At 44.6% G+C, this 21,557-nt stretch overlaps 3 protein-coding genes across 5 annotated transcripts in view; 1 reads left to right on the top strand and 2 right to left on the bottom strand.

Annotated features, from left to right (window-relative positions):
* Positions 1–370: 370 nt before the first annotated feature.
* On the bottom strand, positions 371–8,779 carry hnrnpm (heterogeneous nuclear ribonucleoprotein M). Of its 3 annotated transcripts, XM_080536076.1 has the most exons (15): positions 8,532–8,779; positions 7,158–7,339; positions 5,304–5,388; positions 4,353–4,446; positions 3,889–4,197; positions 3,524–3,677; positions 3,302–3,351; positions 3,135–3,201; positions 2,826–2,966; positions 2,691–2,738; positions 2,500–2,574; positions 2,233–2,337; positions 1,466–2,079; positions 1,267–1,318; positions 371–790 (listed from the first exon to the last, which is right to left on the bottom strand). In XM_080536076.1, the coding sequence occupies exons 1-15, from the start codon at positions 8,576–8,578 to the stop codon at positions 627–629; spliced, it is 2,187 nt and encodes a 728-aa protein (XP_080392202.1). In that variant the 5' UTR covers positions 8,579–8,779; the 3' UTR covers positions 371–626. The 3 variants fall into 3 exon arrangements, with proteins under 3 accessions (XP_080392202.1, XP_080392201.1, XP_080392200.1); XM_080536075.1 differs by lacking the exons at positions 5,304–5,388; positions 8,532–8,779 and having other exon boundaries at positions 7,150–7,291; XM_080536074.1 differs by lacking the exons at positions 7,158–7,339; positions 8,532–8,779 and having other exon boundaries at positions 4,579–5,905.
* A 2,287-nt stretch (positions 8,780–11,066) lies between these two features.
* Positions 11,067–14,877, top strand: LOC308163090 (ras-related protein Rab-11B-like). The gene is made up of 5 exons (XM_080537271.1): positions 11,067–11,219; positions 12,558–12,753; positions 13,582–13,775; positions 13,895–13,975; positions 14,162–14,877. Exons 1-5 carry the CDS (start codon positions 11,180–11,182, stop codon positions 14,305–14,307), a joined length of 657 nt encoding a protein of 218 aa, XP_080393397.1. The 5' UTR covers positions 11,067–11,179; the 3' UTR covers positions 14,308–14,877.
* Positions 14,878–20,258: 5,381 nt separating this feature from the next.
* marchf2 (membrane-associated ring finger (C3HC4) 2) overlaps positions 20,259–21,557 on the bottom strand; it is a gene marked incomplete at its 3' end in the record, with an annotated part of 6,557 nt that continues 5,258 nt past the window's right edge. Inside the window, exons 4-5 of the mRNA XM_080535504.1 lie at positions 21,217–21,426; positions 20,259–20,417 (exon numbers count right to left, since the gene is read on the bottom strand). Coding sequence (XP_080391630.1) covers positions 20,259–20,417; positions 21,217–21,426 — 369 coding nt within the window. The remainder of the gene's footprint in view (positions 20,418–21,216; positions 21,427–21,557) is intronic.

Genomic DNA, 21,557 nt, shown 5'->3' with positions numbered 1-21,557 from the left:
TAAATGTAGATTTATTAACTCTCAGGTTTGTTTGTGTTCATCGTGAGCGTGATAGGAATGTGTTATTTTGCTACATGTATTGGCCCTACTACACCTATGGTTCATTCAAAGTAAGGACATTTGTAATAATAGTTTATCTTCTAAACGTTATGCTTCTTCTTGCTATATGCCGAAATTATTCAATCACAAAGAATGTCACATGTTGTGTTGTGTTTCAGGTGTGGTTCAAGCTGGTCATGGGTGGCTTCCTAGACTTAAACTAAAACCTAACCAGCAACATCAATATTAGAAAGAAAAATGTCTATAATACTGTTTTATCCCTAACTTAATTTCATTCAAGGCAGCAAGACATGAGGCAGAAACCAAGAGCTTCAAATGTTGACATTTATTTATCAAAACACCTTATAGAACAAAGGTAATGAAGTAAAGCATTACAGGTAAAAGAAAAAAAGAAATTAAAATTTGGTCACTAAAAAAATCCAGGGGTTCGAGCAATAACTAAAAAGTTCACATTTGAACATTTGAACCTTGAACATTGTGTAACAAAACATATTAAATGTGGAAAGGTTTGTGTGTACAGAACGGTACAGATCAGGGCCGTAGAACAGGGTAATCTGTAGGGACAATTAGGCATTTCTGTCGATCCTGACGTCAATCTCTCTCCCGTTCAGCCGGTAGCCGTTCATGGTTCGGCAGGCCCTCTCCGCGGTCTCGGGGTTGTCAAAGCGAACCACCCCACAGCCCTTAGACTTCCCGTTCTCCATCTTGATGTCAGCATACTGGACCATACCTGCAGGAATAGAAAGGCACATTTAGGGCAAACTAAGGATTCTTACAGGGTTCCTACAAGTTTCAACAAGGCAAATTTAAGATCTTTTTAGACCTCTTTGAATATCATTTTAGACCTATTCGTGACACCGTACGATAGCTTTATGTCATCCTCGGGGTGATGAAATTAGGGATTTCACTGCCATACAGACAAAAAGGGAAGCGAATTGGCATTTTTTTGGTTCCAGCTTGATTCATTTCCGAGTAAATAGATGTGGTCGGACTGATTTCCTTGCAGGATCTCATGACCTAGCACCTCATTTTTACGAATAACTGAAATTTGACACCTTTTTAGACCTTGTAAATTGGATTGCTGGATTTCAGACTTTAAGGCTTTTTAAGACCAGCGTGGGAACCCTGCAATTGTGATGTGCTGTGTTGATTTTAAGTGGGGGGGGGGGTTTGGTACCATCGAGGCACAGTAAAAGTTCTTCTTACCACATGTGTTGAAAGTATCCTTCAGCATCTTCCAGGTGAAGTCAAAGGGCAGCTAGAAAAAGAAGATTCAAACAGATTAGATGTAGTTCACAACGGTGGTTGAAGAAGAACACATTCAATAATAACAATAATAGTCTTCCAATAATCAATGGTGTGAAATCTCTGAGTGAATTTACAGCCCTATGATGAGCACACTTACATTTCTGACAAAGATCTGACCGCCTTTCCTGGGGTTGGCTCCAGCCCCCGGCCCCCCAGCCCCGGCCCCGCCGAAGGCGTTGCCTCCGAAGCCGCCGCCTCCGCGCTCCATCTCTACAGGCCTGTCGAACTGGCCTCCTCCCACACCGGCCGCGCCCATGCGGTCCATAGAGGAGCCCATGCGGTCCAGACCGGCCGTTGGTTGGAAGCGGTCGATGCCGGCCGACCCCATGCGGTCGAAGTTGGTGCCGCCGCCGCCCATCCTGCCATCCAGGCCGGCGCTCATGCGGTCCATGCCCATGGGGGAGGCGAAGTCCAGGCCGGCGCTCATGCGGTCCAAACTGGACGGGCCTAGGCGGTCAAACCCGGCTGGGCCCAGGCGGTCCACGCTGGAGCTCATACGGTCCAGGCCAGAACCACCGAGCCTGTCCATACTGGGCCCCAGCCGGTCCAGCCCTGAGCCCATCCGGTCAAAGCCAGAACCCAGCCTGTCCAGATCGGACACGCGGTCCATCCTCTCCATGCCCATACGGTCCATCCCGGCCAGGCGGTCCATTCCGGCGCCGCCGAGACGGTCTATTCCGGAATTCATACGGTCCATGCCCAAAGAGCTGCCTGTAAATTGGGAGAAAATACACAGACAGACAAAATTGTAAGAAACCACAGAGCTACAAGCTTGAGATGACATAAGAAATGTTGCCTGAAAACCACGGAGCTACGGGCTTGAGATGACATAAGACATAAGAAATGTTGCCTGAAAGTACTAACCCGGCATTCCTCTTTCAAAGGAGTCTCCAAAGTTATTGCGAGACATGGCCATTTCATTTCGACCAAACTCCCTGTCGAAAGCACCGCCAATCCCACGGTCCATCTCTGCAAATGTAAGAAATTAAACTGTAAAACCAGCGAAACTTGTACAAAACAAATCAGTGTGAAATCCACACTTCTGTGTGAAATGTATGTGTTATGGTACATGTGGGAAAACTAGGGTTAGGGTTAGGTGCTAGGGTTAGACATGCCAAGTCATTTCCTTACCATTCATCCTGCCCATTCCAGATGGCCCGAAACGATCCATGTTGTTCATTCCTCCTCCTCCAAAGTTATCCATTCCTACAAGAACATGTGAACAATAGTCGTGGCATTAGCCATACAGATTGGAGAACACAAGACATTTAAGACAAAAAACATCCATTGAACTGAATAGATTTCTAGATGGAGGTACATACCACCTCCCATTCTTCCCATGCCACCACCACCATAGCCTCCATCCATTCCTAAAGATAAAAAGTAAACATTTAGTAAAAAAAATAGACCAAATAAAACATAAACATGTTCTTGTAACACAATGCAACAGTTCCTACCTCCAGGGCCCATGTTGCCCATTCCTCCTCCTCCTCCGCCACCACCTCCTCCTCCGCCTCCACCACCACCTCTGTTCAGCTGGGTAGAATCAATGGGTTGGCCACCAGGCCCCAGTCCAAGACCAATACCACTCAGGCCACCTGAGGGGGGGAGACGTGGATTATAAATAGAAGTCACAAGCACCATAGACCTTCCAAATGAACACCCTGGAGAAGTGACATGACCCTGTGATGTCTGTGTAGCACAATGGTGCCTCTTCTTTATTCATGGGTCAAATTTGTTTTTTTGAAGTTGCATTTTTCACTTACGGGGAAGTGCTGGAGGTCTGTCCTGAGGTGGCGCAAAGTCTCCTCCTTTGGGCAAGGACTTCTCATCCTGAAAAAAAAACACAGTAACAACATTTAAAATGCATTCAAATAATGTGCATGGATTGATTCACATTCAGACAGGGAAGGATCTGGAACGCGCTGCTTACCAGTTTAACGTGCATGACTCTGTTGAACAGCAGCTGACCGTTGAACATAGCTGAGGTATCGTCAAGGAAAAAACATTCTTCTGATGACACCACTGTGGTTGGCCTGATCACTGACAACAACGAGACAGCCTACCCACCTACCCACACACACACCCGTCAGGACGGCGTTTCCCCTGAAACCCATCCCCCCGGTTCATCTACAGACACACACTGAAAGGATACAGACTGCCTGGACGGCTTCAATAGGCATGTCGAAGGTGACGGTGCCCATGCCCCTGCTCTTCCCGTCCTTGTCCTCCAGGATGTCAGCGCGCATCACCACTCCAGCCATGCCAAACACCTCCTTCAGCTTCTTCCAGCCCACCTTGTAGTCCAGCTGGATAACAACATTGCAGCCAGTGGGTAAAAGACAGTTGCGGCATTGTGATTTTGGGGGGGGCTAGTTCATCTACTGATTATTTCAACAGAGAGAAATACATCACCACAGTGGAAAAACAGACGCATGTTCATGACATTTTCTTTAAGTACATTTTCTTGAAGAGAATTCAAGCTACTGGTCTTCAGATTCGAACGCAGGGGTCTCTTACGTTAGCCACGAAGACGGTGGAGCCGATCTTGCCGGCCTGCAGGCCGTGGATGATCTCGTTGGGGATGTTGGGGTTGTTCATCAGGCTGGGGGGGATGTTCACCTGGGAGGGGGCTCCGGGGCCGGGGCCCATGCGGTCCATGTTCATCCTGTCCATTCCCATGCGATCCATTCCAATGCGATCCATTCCAATGCGATCCATCCCCCCCATCCCTCCCATGCCCATTCCACCATGGCCGCCGGGGGGCCCCCCGCCTCCGCCTCCCTGAGCTCTGTGAGCGTCCCTCTGGGCGATGACACCGTCAGGGTCCTGGACAGACATGACAGATACCGTGTCAATAACAACTGTATTCTGTATATTATTAAAATACTTTTAGTATACAGTTCTTCTAAGTGCATCTGTGACCAGGGAGCCAATGGTGTCATTGGGGATGCAGTTTTTTTTCATTGGCACCGTCTGCTTACCTCCTTGACCTTCAGGGGTCGCCCGTTCAGGTTGTGCTTGTTGACCTTCTCCACCGCCTTCTTCATCAGCTCTTCAGTCCTGAATTCAACAACCCTGGAGAAACAGAGAGATGAAATCAGTCGGTTCGGTCGTCACCACGAGGCAGAGGGAGAATTTCACAAGCTTGAAAAGAACCATGAGAATTCAACTCAAACAAAAGACGGTGAGGGGGGGGGGACTACTTACGCGCAACCCTTTTGTTCATTGAGGACGGCACAACAGCACCATAGAAGGAGGATAGAAGAAACAAAAAGATTCAAGTTAGAAATAAAACAGTGGCGATTTTGAGATCAATGATTTCCAGAGGCATAAAAACCATTTTAGTTTATGGACAAACAACTAATGCACTTCATGCATATCCAATAAAAAAAGCTTAAAACACACATTTTACTCACTTGTAAGGCCTTAGCCTTGAACTCTTACCCCGCTTAAAATCTGGTCACCAGACAACGTAACAAATGCAAAGGTTGTCTGGTCTGAATCTTAAAAACCTTCAACATTTTCCACATCAAAAGCCGACATCCCATTGACAAAAGAGATATTGGAAATATCTGTCCCCACAAAAACAATTCTATGACATCTATTACATAGTAACAACAACAACAACGTAACAACCATGTAAACAACATCTTGGGGGCTGGACCACATTTAGATTAAGTCCCAGCTCGTGAACAAATCCAACAAGCAACAAGGGACATTCCCCAGCTACTGCAATCACATGGGATTGGTTACTCAAAAAACCTGAATTCTCCCAATAGGCCGACCAATGAGATGCCGTCATTCTAATGCCAGACTTGCACCGAATGCAGTCGTCCACTCAGACACCACCTCTCTCAGACACTGATGATGTCACTCCTCCAGGTTTGAACATGATTTCCCCCACAATGAAAGAAAAGGAAACTCAAGCGGACAAACACAGGTTCGTCTTATTTATTGCACTTACCCTCGATTTGCCTTCTCCGTCCATTAAGTGTTCCACGTACGTTACCTCACCCACTACAAATCAGATTCCAGACGACACACACCAAGGGAGAGAAGCCGAGAGAACAATGGGGGTTTAGAGCAGACACACAAGCTGGTTCGGGGACAGTGAGCTCGGCCTCTAGGTCCAGAGCCTTCCCCCCCCCCAGCACCTCAGCAGCACAAGTCTGGTACAGGTCTACAAAAAGCAAGCTCATGTATCTTAAAAAATGACTTCTTAGCCTGTCCTTGCTGAAATCCCCAAACGCCAAGAGCAATCAGATTGAAGAGAACAATCGTCAACAGTCTAGCAGCCCTCTAATTGGATATGTTGTCGTCATGAACCATTTTCGTTAGGGTTGAAGTTGACAATGACAATTGAAAGTTTGCAACGTCTGTTGCAAAAACCACAAGTCCGCCCTTTCACGACTCCATGTTCTGAGTTACATGAAGGCTATTTGCAACCACTGACTGATTCACCAATGCGTTTTGTCCCAACTGTCGCACCTGAAAAATGAAGCTACACTGGCGTCTGAATTCTACCAACCCTGCGAACTCCAATCTCTGAGGGACCACCATGTTTAAAAAAATCTATCGGACATTGGACTTGTTACAAGTCCAATGTCCGATAGATTTTTTAAACATGGTGGTTGTAGCCAAGTTGTAGCTTAGAGGCACAAAAAGTCCAAGTTCTTATTTTAACTGACAAATAGGGACACCCCTGGCTAATTCCAGCAAATGAGTCTGCACACTAAATAGACAATCCTCAGCTGACACAAGGACAGGCGTAAGAAGCTGCTTCATTTTGTAGACCTGTACCCCAAGAAATCCCAAACACACATCCGTGATTGGTACAACACGACGATCTGCTGAAACAACATTCGCTGTGTCAAACCTAAAAAAGAGAATGCAATTAAATGCCACATTCAATCAATCATTAGATCCAGACACGAAGTAACGTTTCTGAAAGGCAATTGGTAACCTCTCAGAACACCTATGCTTTATCATGACTAAAGCAGGTGCTATTTATCTGGTTACCTATGATAAATACATAGCTTTGCCAAAGCCAGATAGCTAAACAACTGCTTACGCTATAAATGGCACACCGTTCCTTTGTCATGTTTCACATTGTAGTCACAATAGGATGAGGGCAACTGACCCCTGCTGGAAATTAAGATTAGATTAGGAGGTCCAAACATTACAATAGTCTTCATTTGACATTCTCCAAACTCACAATCAAGCAAATACAATTCAAACGAGAACCAGTTTAACAAATGCTAGCATAAGCACCTGAGAGCAATTCATTTTCATGTCTCAAGGCAAATAAATGTCAAAGGACATTTTTTCATTTTTCCTGCATGAAAGCAAAAGGCAACTTGCTATACCACTCAAGACCCAACACAATTATGCAATTGGTGGCACAGCTAACACATTAATGTGCTCTCGGCCATTTTTAGATTCCCATTGTTCAATCATCGGTCAGTGCGGAAATTCAAATACTCCGAAATTAAGTGCAAATTTATAATGCTATTCACAGCACTATAAAAATGACTAGCCATGGGCAGAATCACAGAGAGCAGCGATAACTTGTCTAAAATCGGAGCCAAACTTGGCAGAACTCATGCCTGGAATCACCACTCTCACTCCCCCAAAGTTTTGCCACCTAGTCCCCCCCCCTACCATGGGCATCAAACTGGTTTGCAAACTGATTTGCAAACAGACTTCGAGTCAATCCGGGGGTGGGGTCACTCGGGTGACCTAACTGTGATCTAGTGTGGGGTAAACTCTTCCTAAGACCACCGTACCTTTCTCCTTCATCAGGTCTTTCAGTGCCTGCCACTTCACATCATACGGGATGTTGCTGACGAACACCCGGTATCTCTTGGACGGGTTCCCACCATACGGTTCAAAGCGGCTGCCACCGGCGCGTTTCTGGGGCCTCTCCTTCCTGGCCGCGGGCTCATGCTTGGGCTTGCCGTTCATTTCTCTGTAAAAAAAAAAAAAAAGAAAGCGCTGATTTTAGTTACAGGAACACAACACAATACAGCAAACAAATCACAAGACCACCTCACTACAGACACTCAACAGATCTGATAAGTGATAATACACTTGAAACAACACAACACAACTAGCTAAACACACGTATGTCGCAGCTTGCATTGCTGGGGGGTCGGTTAAACAAAGGTCGTCAAGCTGAATTAAGTGACGTAAAATCAGCAGCACCGTAGAAAAAACGGACTTGTCCTCTGGTCCCTGGGGTGGGTGGGGGTTATTTGATTTACTTTCTTTTTCGTTTTGGGTCCCGACTTGTAATGTATGTCCCTAATACCTAGATAGCTATATTGTAATGTGTGTGTTGTGGTGTGGTTGTCTGGGCTGTTGGGGGCGTTGATTGCAGGATGTGGCCTTGCTGTCTTGTTTTGTCATTATGTTTGTTTTAAAAGAAAATAAAGAAACAGTTGATCACAAAAAAAATGCAGTTCGTATCTGGCTATTGGAGAAACGTTGTCGTGAATGGGCAATATGGAAGAGTAATCCAGCTCAGGCCCGGGGGCCATTGATAGGACAAACCTTCTCCTATCACCATTGCTGGGGGTCGGTTAAACAAAGGTCGTCAAGTTGAATAAGTGATGTAAGTAAAAATCAGCACCACCCTAGAAAACATTAAATATGCAATAATATCTGGCTATTGGAGAAACGTTGTCGTGAATGGGCCATGTGATGGTTACGGCCGGTGGTTCTCAGATGTTACGCAGAGGCAAAATGGAGGAGGGATGCTGCACGAGCCTGCAGCCAGCGAGCAGATCCATTGTTTGTCTGGGCAGATAACTAAGCTAACAGCTAAACTAGCTAACAGGCTCAGCGAATGAATGAATTTACCTGACAATACAGTTCAACTCGACGCTTTTTGTCTTTTTAAAACATCCTCACACATTAGGACAGGTTTATGAGGAACAATAAAGTCAAATAAGAGCCTAAAATAATCCATTGTTTGTCCGGGCAGCTAACTAGCTAACAGACTCGGCGAATTCACCTGACAGTACAGTTCAACTTGACCCTTTTTTCTTTAATTTTTGGGTTTATAAAACATCATCACACATTAGGACAGATTTATGAGGAACAATAAAGTCAAATAAGAGCCTATGCTAAGCTAACAGCACAATAGATGTGAACGTTACCCTGCCAGGCCTGCTGGCTTCTCCGGGGCCGCCTGTTCAGCAGACATCTTCTGGCGCAGTTTCTCTCTCCTGTTTTCGATGTTTGAATGAAATTGTCCTTACTTTTACCTCACAAGACTGCAATTGTTTATGTTATTATCGAAAAGCGGTTCCGTCCACTTTCTTTAAGTGTATCTGCGTCGAAGAAATAAGGGTTTAAATGGCTAATTTAGCGTGAAGAAAGACAGGCTGTAGTTTCCGTCGAGCGAATCATATGAAATGGCGGCTGCGAGCAGGATGAATCATTTGATGGCGTTGCTAAGGGCGAGGAGAAGAGCATGCTGGGAGTTGTCGTAAATCCGGCTGCGTTCATAAGTTCGCTGTTGGAAATCTGATCGGCTCTCGTGGAATGCCTCTTGTCCAATCAAATGACTGGGTTTAACGTCATAAAGGGACCAAGTCATTTGATTGGACAACAGGCATTCCATGAGAGCCGATCAGAGCCTCCGGCGCTCTCAGAGCGAATCTACGAACGCATCCCCTAATTTGTTAACCACTCTCTCTGTGAGAGATAGAAATATTATGTTGATTATTATCAGATCTGGCAACAAGTTCACTACTCTCAGTGGATGATACTTTCAATTGTATAAAGATTGATGATGATTACAAAGCAATGTAATCCCTTCTTTTTATTTGTCTTTTGATCAGATCAGTTGAGAGAGGAAACAGTAGTTCCAACACAACCACAACCAGTGCAGTCGAATGATCAACCACCTGAAGCCAGGCATGAATGAATTCATTAACCAATACAATAAACATAGGCCTATCGTTTATGATATTATTATGTAATGTGCGGTACATTGAAGGTAGGATTGTCAGGACTGCAACAATATGGAAGCATATAGCTGACTTAATTCAAATGCTAATGCAATAATGAGATTGCAATTGCATGTTCCACTTTTGCATGCATTCTTTCAGACAATATTCAAATTCAAATGCAATTCTAATGATTTGCATTTTCATGTACCTGATGTGCACATTCACTGTCAATATTAAAATGATAATGCAAAGCCATTTGACATTTAATTTTCAAAGTCATGCGCTGCTTTGTAGCTGACAAAATTCAAAAGTTCATTCTAATGTGCAAATGACTATGCAATCCCAAAATAGCATATTAATTTGCCACTTTTGCCTGTGTTATTTGAGTCAATATTCAAATTGTAATGCAATAATGTGATTAGCAATTGCATTTACATGTTCTATGAAACACATCCGCTTTACAGCGGACAAAATTCAAACTCTCTATGCAATTCTCATGTTCTACCGGCCTGTCAGTCATTCTCTGGGGGCAGGACAACGCGCCGACCGGAAATAGCGGCAATTCCCCCTATCACCAGAATGATCACGCCCCTTTTTGGGTGCTAGAAGTGTAGAAGTTTAACTGGCAGTCAATGGAAATGTGTGGTCTTTGCTACTTATCTGATAAAATAAGAAAACTGTATCGCTTTTTAGATATTAGGATCTCAAATCCGATGGCCAGTCAGGCAAACAATTATATAGTGTCGTTGCCGATCAATGATCGACGTCATTATATGGGGAACATTTATGAAATAGGCAATGAATGTGTGTCCTTTCAGTCTGCCTCCATCCATGTGGATGAACCACCCGACCCAAAGGCCTGAGGTGTTGTAGGAGGCATGAATATGATTTAGGGGGTATTTAGTATAACAGGCTAATGGGTTTATTGTGAGTTTACTTTGATTGTTTGTTTATTGCCTAGATCAGCGTATTGAGAAGTCATATGGTTATGGGGGGTGATATTGCAAGGTAATTTAATCACCTGCGCACCTTGCATGGCGCGGGCCATTCAGGCCCTGAACACAGCAAAGACCTAGGTTCTAGGCCCTGGACAATCTAGACAATTTGATGGCAGCTACTAGATTGTAATCAAGTGCAACACTGAAACACAACTGTGAACATTTCAAACCTGCAAACTGCGACACTTTAAATGAATGTGCAATAACACTATGTGCAATATGACAACCCTCGTGTACAGAAGGTTCAGAGATAGGAAATGTTAGGATATTTATAGCATAGCATAGAGTACAGCACAGTGTTTTATTTGTATAGTATAGTAGTATAGTATAGTGGATAGTGTACATAGCCTTTATTTATGTAAACCAGCTCTTTCCCTTCTTGTTTTTAGTATTTTTTTCCTAGCACCAGGGGAGCCCCCCCTCCCAAATTTCGTTGTATGGTACCTGTACTGTATTAATGACAATAAAGACCATTCATTCATTCATTCATTCATTCATTCAACAACTCCTCCAGAGATTTTCAAACCCAGACTCCTCCCCTTGTGACCCAGACTCCTCCCCCCTGTGACCCAGACTCCTCCCCTTGTGACCCAGACTCCTCCCCCTGTGACCCAGACTCCTCCCCCTGTGACCCAGACTCCTCCCCCTGTGCAGAGTCAGGCAGATCCCCTTCCTGCGGTCGGGACGGTGACAGACAGATCAACGCAACATTGTGTTTCTCGCGTTGGGTTACAACAAGGGGACGTCGAACACATCAAAGAAAACGCTGTGAACCCGCTCCGGCACGACTATTATAAACAACAATATCCCATAGAAGATCAAGATCGGAATATTGGAATTCGGAATTAAGCCATGGGTAATAGAGATGATGAATACGATTTCTTGTTCAAAGGTAAAAACGGAACTATCATATCAACAATTTCTTACCCATCAGCTTGCCTCTCTCTCTCTCTGTGCCTGGTGGTATCAACAAATATGTCTCCCTTTCTCATGCCGATTTTGTGGGGTAGCCTTATCCTGTTAGATGACCACAACAAGTCTGTATGTTTGTATAATAACGGAATGTTTTGAGATGCTTTTGGTCATTGTTTGTCGCAGTGTGATGAATGTGGATTACCCCCCATCACCCTTAAAGGCTCCGTTAGTTGGAGAGATTGGAACCTCCTATCCAGATCATGTCGATTTTGTTCTGTGTTTATTTAGGATCCTCACATGTTTACTAACTAAAGGTAATTCATAGTAGGCTATGTATGTACACGATTGTTTATTTATTGATCTGATTGACGTTCATATGAGAAGGTGTAGCCTAAAACAGAGAGTTAGGCCTAATAGGCTATATGTCACCTACCTTATGAAATACAATGTGTGTACTCCTTTCATAGAATTAGTTATTTGGGTGGGTGAACTACGCCTTTAAGTTATCAAGAAAGCTCCACTGATTTTGATTAGAAATGGATGAGATAAGGAGAAAAGACCTAGATCAGCAGCTAGAAATATGGCCTCTCCCCCTATCATCCTATCAGCTCAACATTAGCTGTTGTATTTTCCAAATCTGTGGCACACACACAAGTACACCATAACTAAGGCCTACCTGTAACCATGTCAAGTGCATTGACGTTGAGTTAATATGCCTATGACTAGCCTAGACTGGAGTAGCCTCGATACTATAGGAATGTAGTAGGCCGCCTAGCTAACTCAAATGTGATCAAAGGGACAGGGTTTTAAATGAAGAGACCTTCCAAGTGAGCAGCATGGGGGGGTGGGTGGGGGGGAGACAGTGGAGACAGGAAAAGAGAGGCCCTGTGAAAAGTGTTGACTCAGATTTGCCAGTGAAACAGTCTCTCAGTTTCCTGCTGCATGACTACAGGACAAAGGTTGACTTAGAATTCCTCTGAAGGGTCACAGCAGCGTTTTACACTCCTATTAGATTTCATTGCTTTCAAAAAAGGTCGTTTTACAGTTGGGGTTTTTTGGCAAGGCGTCGTTGCAAACCACAGGATTAAACGATCGAAACAGTTTTGTTTTTATTATAGCTATAGGCCGCCTACTCCTTTCAACACCACTGCTCGTTTATGTTAATTCAGTTGAACAATGTAGTTTGCTACTGTATTTATGATATGGCTATTGTATTGTACATCTCGGTTATACTGCACATTTTCCCCCAGTGCTCCATGGGTAGCCGACTACCGTTGGTTCTAATGCTGTCTGTCCGTGTGTGTTTTGTTTCCAGTTGTGCTGATCGGAGACTCAGGTGTCGGGAAGAGTAACCTGTTGTCCCGTTTCACACGGAATGAGTTCAACCTGGAGAGCAAGAGCACCATCGGAGTGGAGTTCGCCACCCGCAGCATCCAAGTGGACGGCAAGACGATAAAGGCCCAGATCTGGGACACAGCCGGACAGGAGCGCTACAGGGCCATCACCTCAGCGTGAGTGGGAGAGGAGGGGGGGGTCACCAGAGGGGAGGGGAGGGGGTCACCAGAGAGAAGGGGAACTACGGAGGAGAGGAACAGACGTGAGTGGGGGGCAGGAAGTACTGTGGCTGTGGTGCGGGGGCGGCTGTGGTGCAGGAGGTAGAGCCGGCGACTAATGATCGCGAGGTCGGCAGATTGGCGGTTCGAACCCCCGGCTGGCCACATGTCGAGGTGTCTTTGGGTAAGACACTGACTGAACCCCAAATTGCTCCCAACGAGCCTTGCATAGTAGCTTGCCGCCATTGGCGTGTGAACAGGCGAATGAGAGGCCGTTGTAAAGTGTTTTGGAATAAGGCCGCTATATAAGTCAGTCCATTTATAATTTAAATGTGCGTGTCTATGAACTACTGGAATACTCTAGCGACCGACATACCCATGAAAAAAATGTGATCCCTATGCTATGAATTAGATACTAGGCCTGTAGTAAACTGACAAATTAACAGGTGAGTAATACTCACTCAGTCATTTACCCATTGGGACATACGGTCACAGTATGAGCATGAGATATCCCTCCTCTGTCCTTCTGACCTTGTGTTCTCCATGCTCTGTGTACCACAGGTACTGGAATACTCTAGCTATAGCTACATACCCATGCAAAATATTATCAGTGTGATAAGAATTAGATACTAGGCCTATAGTGAACAACAGGTGAGTAATGCTCATGTAACCATTGAGACATAAGGCCACAGTATGGAGTCACCATGAAACAGTACTTAAACAGGGATGACAGTTCGCCCCTTTCTGCCCTCTGACCTTGTGTTGTCCATGCTCTGTGTACCACAGGTACTACCGGGGGGCGGTGGGCGCTCTCCTAGTGTACGACATCGCCAAGCATCTGACCTATGAAAATATGGAGCGCTGGCTGAAGGAGCTGCGGGATCACGCTGATAATAACATCGTCATCATGCTGGTGGGCAACAAGAGTGACCTGCGCCACCTCAGGGCCGTGCCCACAGACGAGGCTCGCGCCTTCGCAGGTGAACACACGTAGCGCTGCAGGACAACAGCAGTGCACTCTGGGTACAGACATGTTCACATATTAGACACACCTGCCTGTCACAGCGCCTAACCCCTGTTGCTTTTTTCTCTCCTTCAGAGAAGAATACTCTATCGTTTATCGAAACATCGGCCCTGGACTCCACGAATGTAGAAGAGGCATTCAAGAACATTCTAACGGGTATGAATCCAATCTTGGTCCGTTGTACAAACTATCTATGTCGATATTTTTCTCCATTTAGGGATGAGTTTTCTAACCAGTGATCTAAGAACATGTCACCTATGATTACAAAACACAAATGGAATGGATTTTATTTTTTACAGTTTTGTAGGGGAACATATCTGATCATTTCTTTCTGTCCAACAGAAATCTACCGGATCGTATCACAGAAGCAGATAGCCGACAGATCTGCACACGACGAATCTCCGGGCAACAATGTAGTGGACATCAGTGTCCCCCCCACCACTGATGGACAGAGAGGCAACAAACTGCAGTGCTGCCAAAACCTGTGACACTCACCACTCCTGTAACCCCTTCCCCCATATGCCCCCCCCCCCCCCCCCCCTTCCATTTCCATCTCCAACACACACCCTCATCCTGTCACCCGCCCGTTCCGTCATTGTTCCCCAACGTGTCGACGCCCACTCCTCCCCGTCTGTGTACAATACTTCATTTTTACGACTTGTGAACTCACTCACATGTGCTCTTCCGCCATGAAGTGAAACTTAAAAAAAGCCTTTTCTGTCTGTCTGTCAGTCATTCGTGGATGCAACGTGAAGGTCCCTGTAGGAACACAGCAGTTATCTTTTGAAGTCGATCGAGCTGTACTTGAAGAGCTGTAAGCTGGGTAAACACTGAATAATGACCACTAGATGGTGCTGTGTATATAACCACTCTCACAGTTGCTCAAAAACGAGACAGTATTACATCGGTATGTATGCATTTTGTCTTAAGTGTGGCTCTTACTTACTTTTCTTGCAGTAAATGATCATGCCAAAAAACAACCCTCATTGTGTATTTATTCAGATATATTTGGCTGAAGAAGTTTTACTTTCAATATGCACTGTATGAAACTTACATTAATAAACCCCTCGACAAAGTAGGCTAACACATTTGTTTCTCATTCATCATCGTCATCTTATTTCAGTGTAGGAAGTGGTCGGCTGTTCCGAGTCAACAGCGGAATCCCAATACTGAATTTATGATATGTGAGTCACCCGTTTCCCATACCCCTATCAGGTTTCTGTGGGTGTTCTCCTCTCCCCTGTGCCCGTCCAAAGGAATTCTGTTGACAAGCCCAGATTGTTTATGCTGCTTCCCCTCAGTCTCAACCCTGCTTCACCCCCCCATGCCGAGCTGCAGGGAGGAGAACCCCACCCCATTAGAATATGCAGCATATGGAAAATATTACAGCAGTGTTTATTCTAAGCCTCATATTTGCCCCGGCACAGGGTAGGACCCACCCAGACACTCTCTGGGTCTAGTAGGCGTAACCGGTAACAGGGATTATGATGCAACATATACCCCCTTCTGTCAGTTGTTTACCTCGGTGTAGCCAGAAGAAATATAGTGAAAGACGAGTGGAAATAAACTGACTCATCCTGACACACTTCTGCTCTATTTGAGAGGATGTTAGGAAAGAGCCTGATCGTAAATGGGTGATTGTTTGAGAATGTCTATAAGTTATACTGTAGTGATGATAATGAGGTGTGAATGTCCACATGTAATAGGAGGCACACACACACACTAACACAAAGGGCTCATCCATGTTTATCCATACTGTAGCTTCTTTTTTTTTATTTGCTTTGCACACTTTTCTTGGCTGATTTCAAGCACCAACATATTTTTGGTGAAGACACCTTTCTTTTTTTCCACTGCACAACATAAACATTATAGTATTTCAAAAACATATTAAGAGTGATACAAAATCCTGTGCATGACGAGAGTAAAATGAAAAACATAAATTACAAATGATACACATGAATATACAAAACAAAAACAGTGGTCAAATTAAATAAGATTAAAACATTATCGAACAAAAGACAAAAGTCTACACATCTGGTATGCTGTTTCCTTTTACATAGGTCAATGTTCAAGTCCTTGTTTCAGTTTAAAAAACAAAAACAAAATTCCAGGACTTGTTTCTTTAAAATCCCTTTCTTGAACTATGAGACTATACTTTAATATCAACAACCAAACTGTTTTCCCCACTATAATATTGTGAAAGTGCCGCATAGAGGGCTCTGCACACAGCGTGCGATTTCTGTTGCGCGTCAACGTTCCATAACTTCCATTGTTGTTATGAATGGAATCGAATTTTCGCCGTGCGGGGCCGTGTGCATTGCGATGCGATGTTCTCATAGACTTCCATTCAAACTTCAAAATGGAACGTTGACGCGCAACAGAAATCGCACGCTGTGTGCAGAGCCCTTAGGATACATCAAACAAAATAAAGAATGCTTCTTTGGAGCGGAGGACCTGTTTGAGTTAGGTATATAACACTGGATAAGAGGCGAGCCTGTGGTCCCTCAATGGGACCAGTGTTGCATATTGTAGACAACAACATAGACTTACAGACTCACATAGCAAAAGAAACAGTTCTATCATAGCCCTCTCAGCCTGCTTGAGTGAGTGAGTGAGTGGGTGAGTGAGTAAACTCCTATAGTCCTTCATATTATGAACTAATACTCTACTACATTATATTTCAGATTTTCATTATGCATTGTTAAGGTTATAGGTAAGAATTGCATTGTAAAGTTATCAAATTGCACACTTGCTGTTACTGTTACTACACGCTACATTGCAAAGTCTCCCTATGAGATTCCAACCCCCGTTCAGATGGAGGCGCACCAATGAGATACAGCGGCCCTGGCCAGAAACCAGCCCTAGACACTAATCGTGAACTTAGAATTATAAAGTTCTATCTCCGTTTAGGGTAGTTCAGAGATATTGAGCGTCAAAGTTTTTACATTCCATTATGTTTTGTGAGATGGAACCTTTGTATTTTATTAATTACGAACTCAAAAATGTCAACATTTAAAAAAAATAACACCACACAGGCATTAATAAACACCTAATGGATCAGATTATGTATAAAACTCAATTTCGACAAAAATGGAGATAGAACCGTATAATTCTAACATCACGTAATGTAGACCTTAAAGGATCAGATGGGTATAAGCAAGATGGCTTTAATATCACCTAGTCCTAGCCTATCAGAGGGCAGGGTGTCATTTAAGTCATCTTGCTTATACCCATCCAAGCGTGTCCGACTTCTCTACAGGAAGTGTATAGTATAAAGGGGCTAGGGATTACTTCTAGAAAAGGCCAGCATTTGACAGGGCAGTGGCCCAAGCTGACTATGCAGATAAGAACTCTCTCCATGCTGAGAGATCCTTAACACTGTTCTTCCGCCCCCCTTCCCCCCCACACACACATACACACACACTCAGTCAGTCCGACATACACACACATATGCACACACACACACACAAATGAATGAAAATACCTTCATACTAAGCTCTAGTATTACTATTGCACTGCACAACGTTATCTACCCACAACATACAAATTATTAAAGACAAATAGGATTCATTTAGAGTGACGATCAACACTTTACAAAAGAAAAAGAAAAAACAGGATACTATTATCCATCTCTGTTGACACTTGACAGAGGCGTCTCCCGCCCCGTTCGTAACAGTGAAAAGGGGGTCTCCTAAAACAAGACTCCTCTGGACTAGGCTGACTCGTATCGACACTGCGCAACTTCAGAGAAACGACTTCCTTCCTATTGTGTTGACGACAGCACACTCTCAGTCTGCCAGCACAGACCGCGGCACACTGAGTGCCAGATGTCGCCCAGTATCAGATGATAGAGGACAGGAGCGTGCCAGCTGCAGTCCAGCCTACCCAGATAGTCCTCAGAACATGATGTAAGACAGCCACTCTCACTAGGAGGTCCTCAGGCAGGCAGCCTGGTAGCCTCAGGCCTGTTAGTCCTTCCTAGATAACTCCTACTAGTATTTCGACAACTCGTGTGAGCTTAGAATGATAAGGTTCTATCTCCGTTTAGGGCAGTTCAGAGATATTGAGCGTCAAAGTTTTGACATTCCGTTATGTTTTGTGAGATGGAACCTTTGTCTTTTATGAATGACTAACTAAAAAATGTCAACATTTTAAAAATAACACCACACAGGCATTAATAAACACCTAATGGATCAGATTATGTAAAAAAACTAAATTTTGACAAAAATGGAGATAGAACCGTATAATTCTAACGTCACAAACTGCCGTTCTCATGCAAAACATGACGACGACAGTCAGGAATTCGCTCATGGGACAAGAGAGCTCTGGACTGACCAGGCTGCATAGAACTAACACTTTTTCCAGCTGAGGCTGAAAGCACCTCAGACAAAACCTACACGTAAAGCCTTCAAGTAACGGAGCGGTTGGTTCTCCATCGACAGTCTACAATCATAGATTAAACGAGGAGTTCTATAATGTCCAGGAGGCCTAGTTTTTTTGGGCTTCTGTGCACCACCAGAGTGAGTTAATTCGCTGTAAGACTTCCTTCAATGTTGACAGGGTTTTAAGATTTAGGGGTCAATACTTGTTTACGTTCAACCGAGAAGAAATAAAGAAATAAGTACAAATTAAGAATATAAGGTGGGGGGGTAAGGGGTTATAAATGGACCATACAGTGTAGGGAAAACAAATGTACAAGACTCTCCAAACAGATGAGCTATGCCTTAATTCATATAGAGGAAAATCCAACCAAAAGCCCATAGATACTCAAGAGGACATAAGCTGGTGATAAAAACCCCAATGAAGTCATGTGACCCCGTGACCAGACCTACAAGTTAGCGATTGGTAAATGTGTTTTGCATAACCCTCTACCGCAGAGGACACCTCATGCAGCTGCATGCTGCTGATTGGATGATTATAACCACAGCCTACACCAACCAAACACCAGATCTGAGTCTCAGGGAGGATGCGGAGCGAGATGTTTCAGTCTGGTACGTTGCACATCAAAGAGAGAGGGGGGGACTGCTGCTACAGAACGTACACCAACCTACTGTATACTGTTGCTGTGTGTGATATCACAAGCTATTGTTATGTGGCTACACAAAGAAATACACACAAATACAAAACCCACACGCACGCATACGCACACACACACGTACTATAAGAGTCTTTGACCGCACTCTCATAGGAGAACAATGTACACGTCATTTCCTGCAGTTTGAAATTAATATTTCTCGCACTACTATAATATCGTCCTAGAAAGGTAAGCCGTACATTTGCATCAACCACAAAAGTTTCACATTGTATGTTTGTGGAATCTTTTTCCATAAAGGGTAAAGTTATCATTATAATTGTTTGTGCCCTGTTTAGATCTACACACTAGATTAACTCACTCTATTTGGACATCTTTCTGCTGGCTTCTAGTATGATAAAGTCCTCCCCACGATGCAGAGGGGGGAAGAACCCACTCTAAACACTAGAACAATGGGAGGAGTTGTCAATATGTTCATTTGATTAAAAAAACAAAACAACCTCTCTTACAATCTCCCAAAAGTTAAAAAAAGCAATTATTATTTCTTCTTCCAAAAGAACGTTAATTTACAGTGCATGCATGCACAACTGTGCAGTGTTGGTGGTATAGTCTCTTCACATACCGTGAGGAGGACCAGCATCCACAGTGTTTTATTGCACAATCTCTAGCTTTACCAAAGCCATCTCTGCTCACACTAGGGCAGGGGGGGGGGGGGGAGAGCGTGGGGGTGGAAAGAGCGGTGGAAAGAGCGGTCGATGAAGGTAATTGGTAATGCGTAAAAAAAAAAGAAGTAATGAGCGTCTTTTAAATCCCCTCGTCTAATAGCCTCTGGCTGGTGAAGAGGAATCAAAGCTTTGAGCTTCTCGTTTCTGTTCAGCGGTTGTGAATGAACGGCATAGTTAGGTCAGCGTTTTAACGAGGGGAAGTAGTAGAGTAACAGTCAACTAAAGGCTCGAGGGTTTGGTCTTCAGCTTTCTGCAGCCAACAGTCTCCACTCTGCATTTGTCCGTCTGTCCCGTCCCTGGCCAATCCGTCGTTTGCAGTGCCGAGCGGAATCTCGTCCATCTCGACCGACCTTCACTACGCAACCTAAACACACTAGAGGGGTCCTTGCGACTCCTCACTAGCCCCTGACCTACACTGCTTTCTTTAACAGGCGAGTAACTTAGACACCATAAGAGGATCATCATCACTCACATGACTAAATAAAAAAAAAAAGAGGCGAAGGAAGGAACATGAAGTGCTAACACACGCAGGTAAAAAGGATTTAAATAGAACGATTACAGGGGGAGAAAAAAACATCCACAAGTGCTTCAGCTCTAGTTGGAGACGTGGTTGAGTGGAACCCCCCCCGCCCCCCCCCCCAGCACACCAATAACACCACCTTCCTCCCTTTGACCTTTGACCTCATACTATGCTCTCGTCCGCTGTCTTTTTCATCAGCTTCGTGGAGAGCAAGGAATGCTGGGTAGAGTGAGCCCCCTTGGCGTCGGGAATGAGCAGCCGTACTTTCTGATTGGTTCGTCTCCACTCAGAGTACAACTGACAGTGGTAGCGGAATGACACCTGTAGAGGAAAGGGGGGGTGGGAGTTGGTAAAAAAAGAAGAAGAAGAAAACTGAAAAGTTGAAGACAAAGTGAAATTGCTTTGCAGACAACTGGTTAATAGAAAACTGATATTATGCTCAAAGTTCATTTCTGAGCATAAAGACATTATTGGATTGGGATCAGCAAGACTCAGCAGTCCCCAAATGCCCTGAGTAAAGACTCATAAAAACATACAATCATTCATGAAATCATGTGGGACACAGCAGCTACGGTCTTTTCAAGGAAACATCGATTCCTGTGTTTGGGAATGCCACTGGGTATATATATTCAGATAGGTGTTCAATGCAAGTGGCAAGTGTCCCATAAACATTATTTGGCTATGGGGTGTGTCTTGTCTAATTCGGTTGTTAAGTCGTGACGTGTTTCCGGGTCCAAAGTTGGCTGAGGCGCTCTCTTCGAAATGGCTCAGTAATAATAATAATTCATTATATTTATATAGCGCTTTTCCGAGGCTCAAAGACGCTGACAATATGGGAAAAAGGGGAAAGTGCTGCTCTGTGTCCCTTGTTGTATGAATAGATCCGAGTCTAAAAAACGATTGAACTGTCATTCTACCGCTTTGGTACACTGGTACTCTGGTACAGGGAATTTCTGGTTTGGACCTGGAAATTGCTAAACGTCACGTTTGACGTCAGACTCAACAACCGAATAGCCATCTGATCTATCCTAGACCGAGGGTGGTAACACAGGGCCTACGAGTCTGAGGTGAGTCTAGCCTGGGTCTGAGGTGCACAGGTCGTGACGCTGAGAGTGTTTACCAGAGTCCAGAGAACGTAGATGGTGAAGAGGGCGATGGTGAGGGCGATGAGCCCCACCGCCTCCAGCCGGCTCTTCAGCTGCAGGTGGTCCTGGGCGCCGCGCAGGCACAGCCAACCAGAGATGGCAGCCAGCGGCGTGATGAACAGGAAACACACCATGTCACAGAACAACGTGCGCTTCTCGTTACGGGGGCCGGGGTCCCGCAACCACTGTGGAGGGAGGGGGAAGGTTACACCTTAACTGCTCCTCCTGAGACATCTACTGCCCCCCAGCACTGCGTCTCCCGAAGACACCCGCTTTTCCCCTCTACTGTGTCCCTAAAAACTTCTATCGCCCCCCT

The sequence above is a fragment of the Nansenia antarctica genome, assembly GCF_963989245.1.
Source record: "Nansenia antarctica genome assembly, chromosome: 7".
Lineage (NCBI taxonomy): Eukaryota > Metazoa > Chordata > Actinopteri > Argentiniformes > Microstomatidae > Nansenia > Nansenia antarctica.
This window is presented reverse-complemented; position numbering and strand designations above follow the sequence as displayed.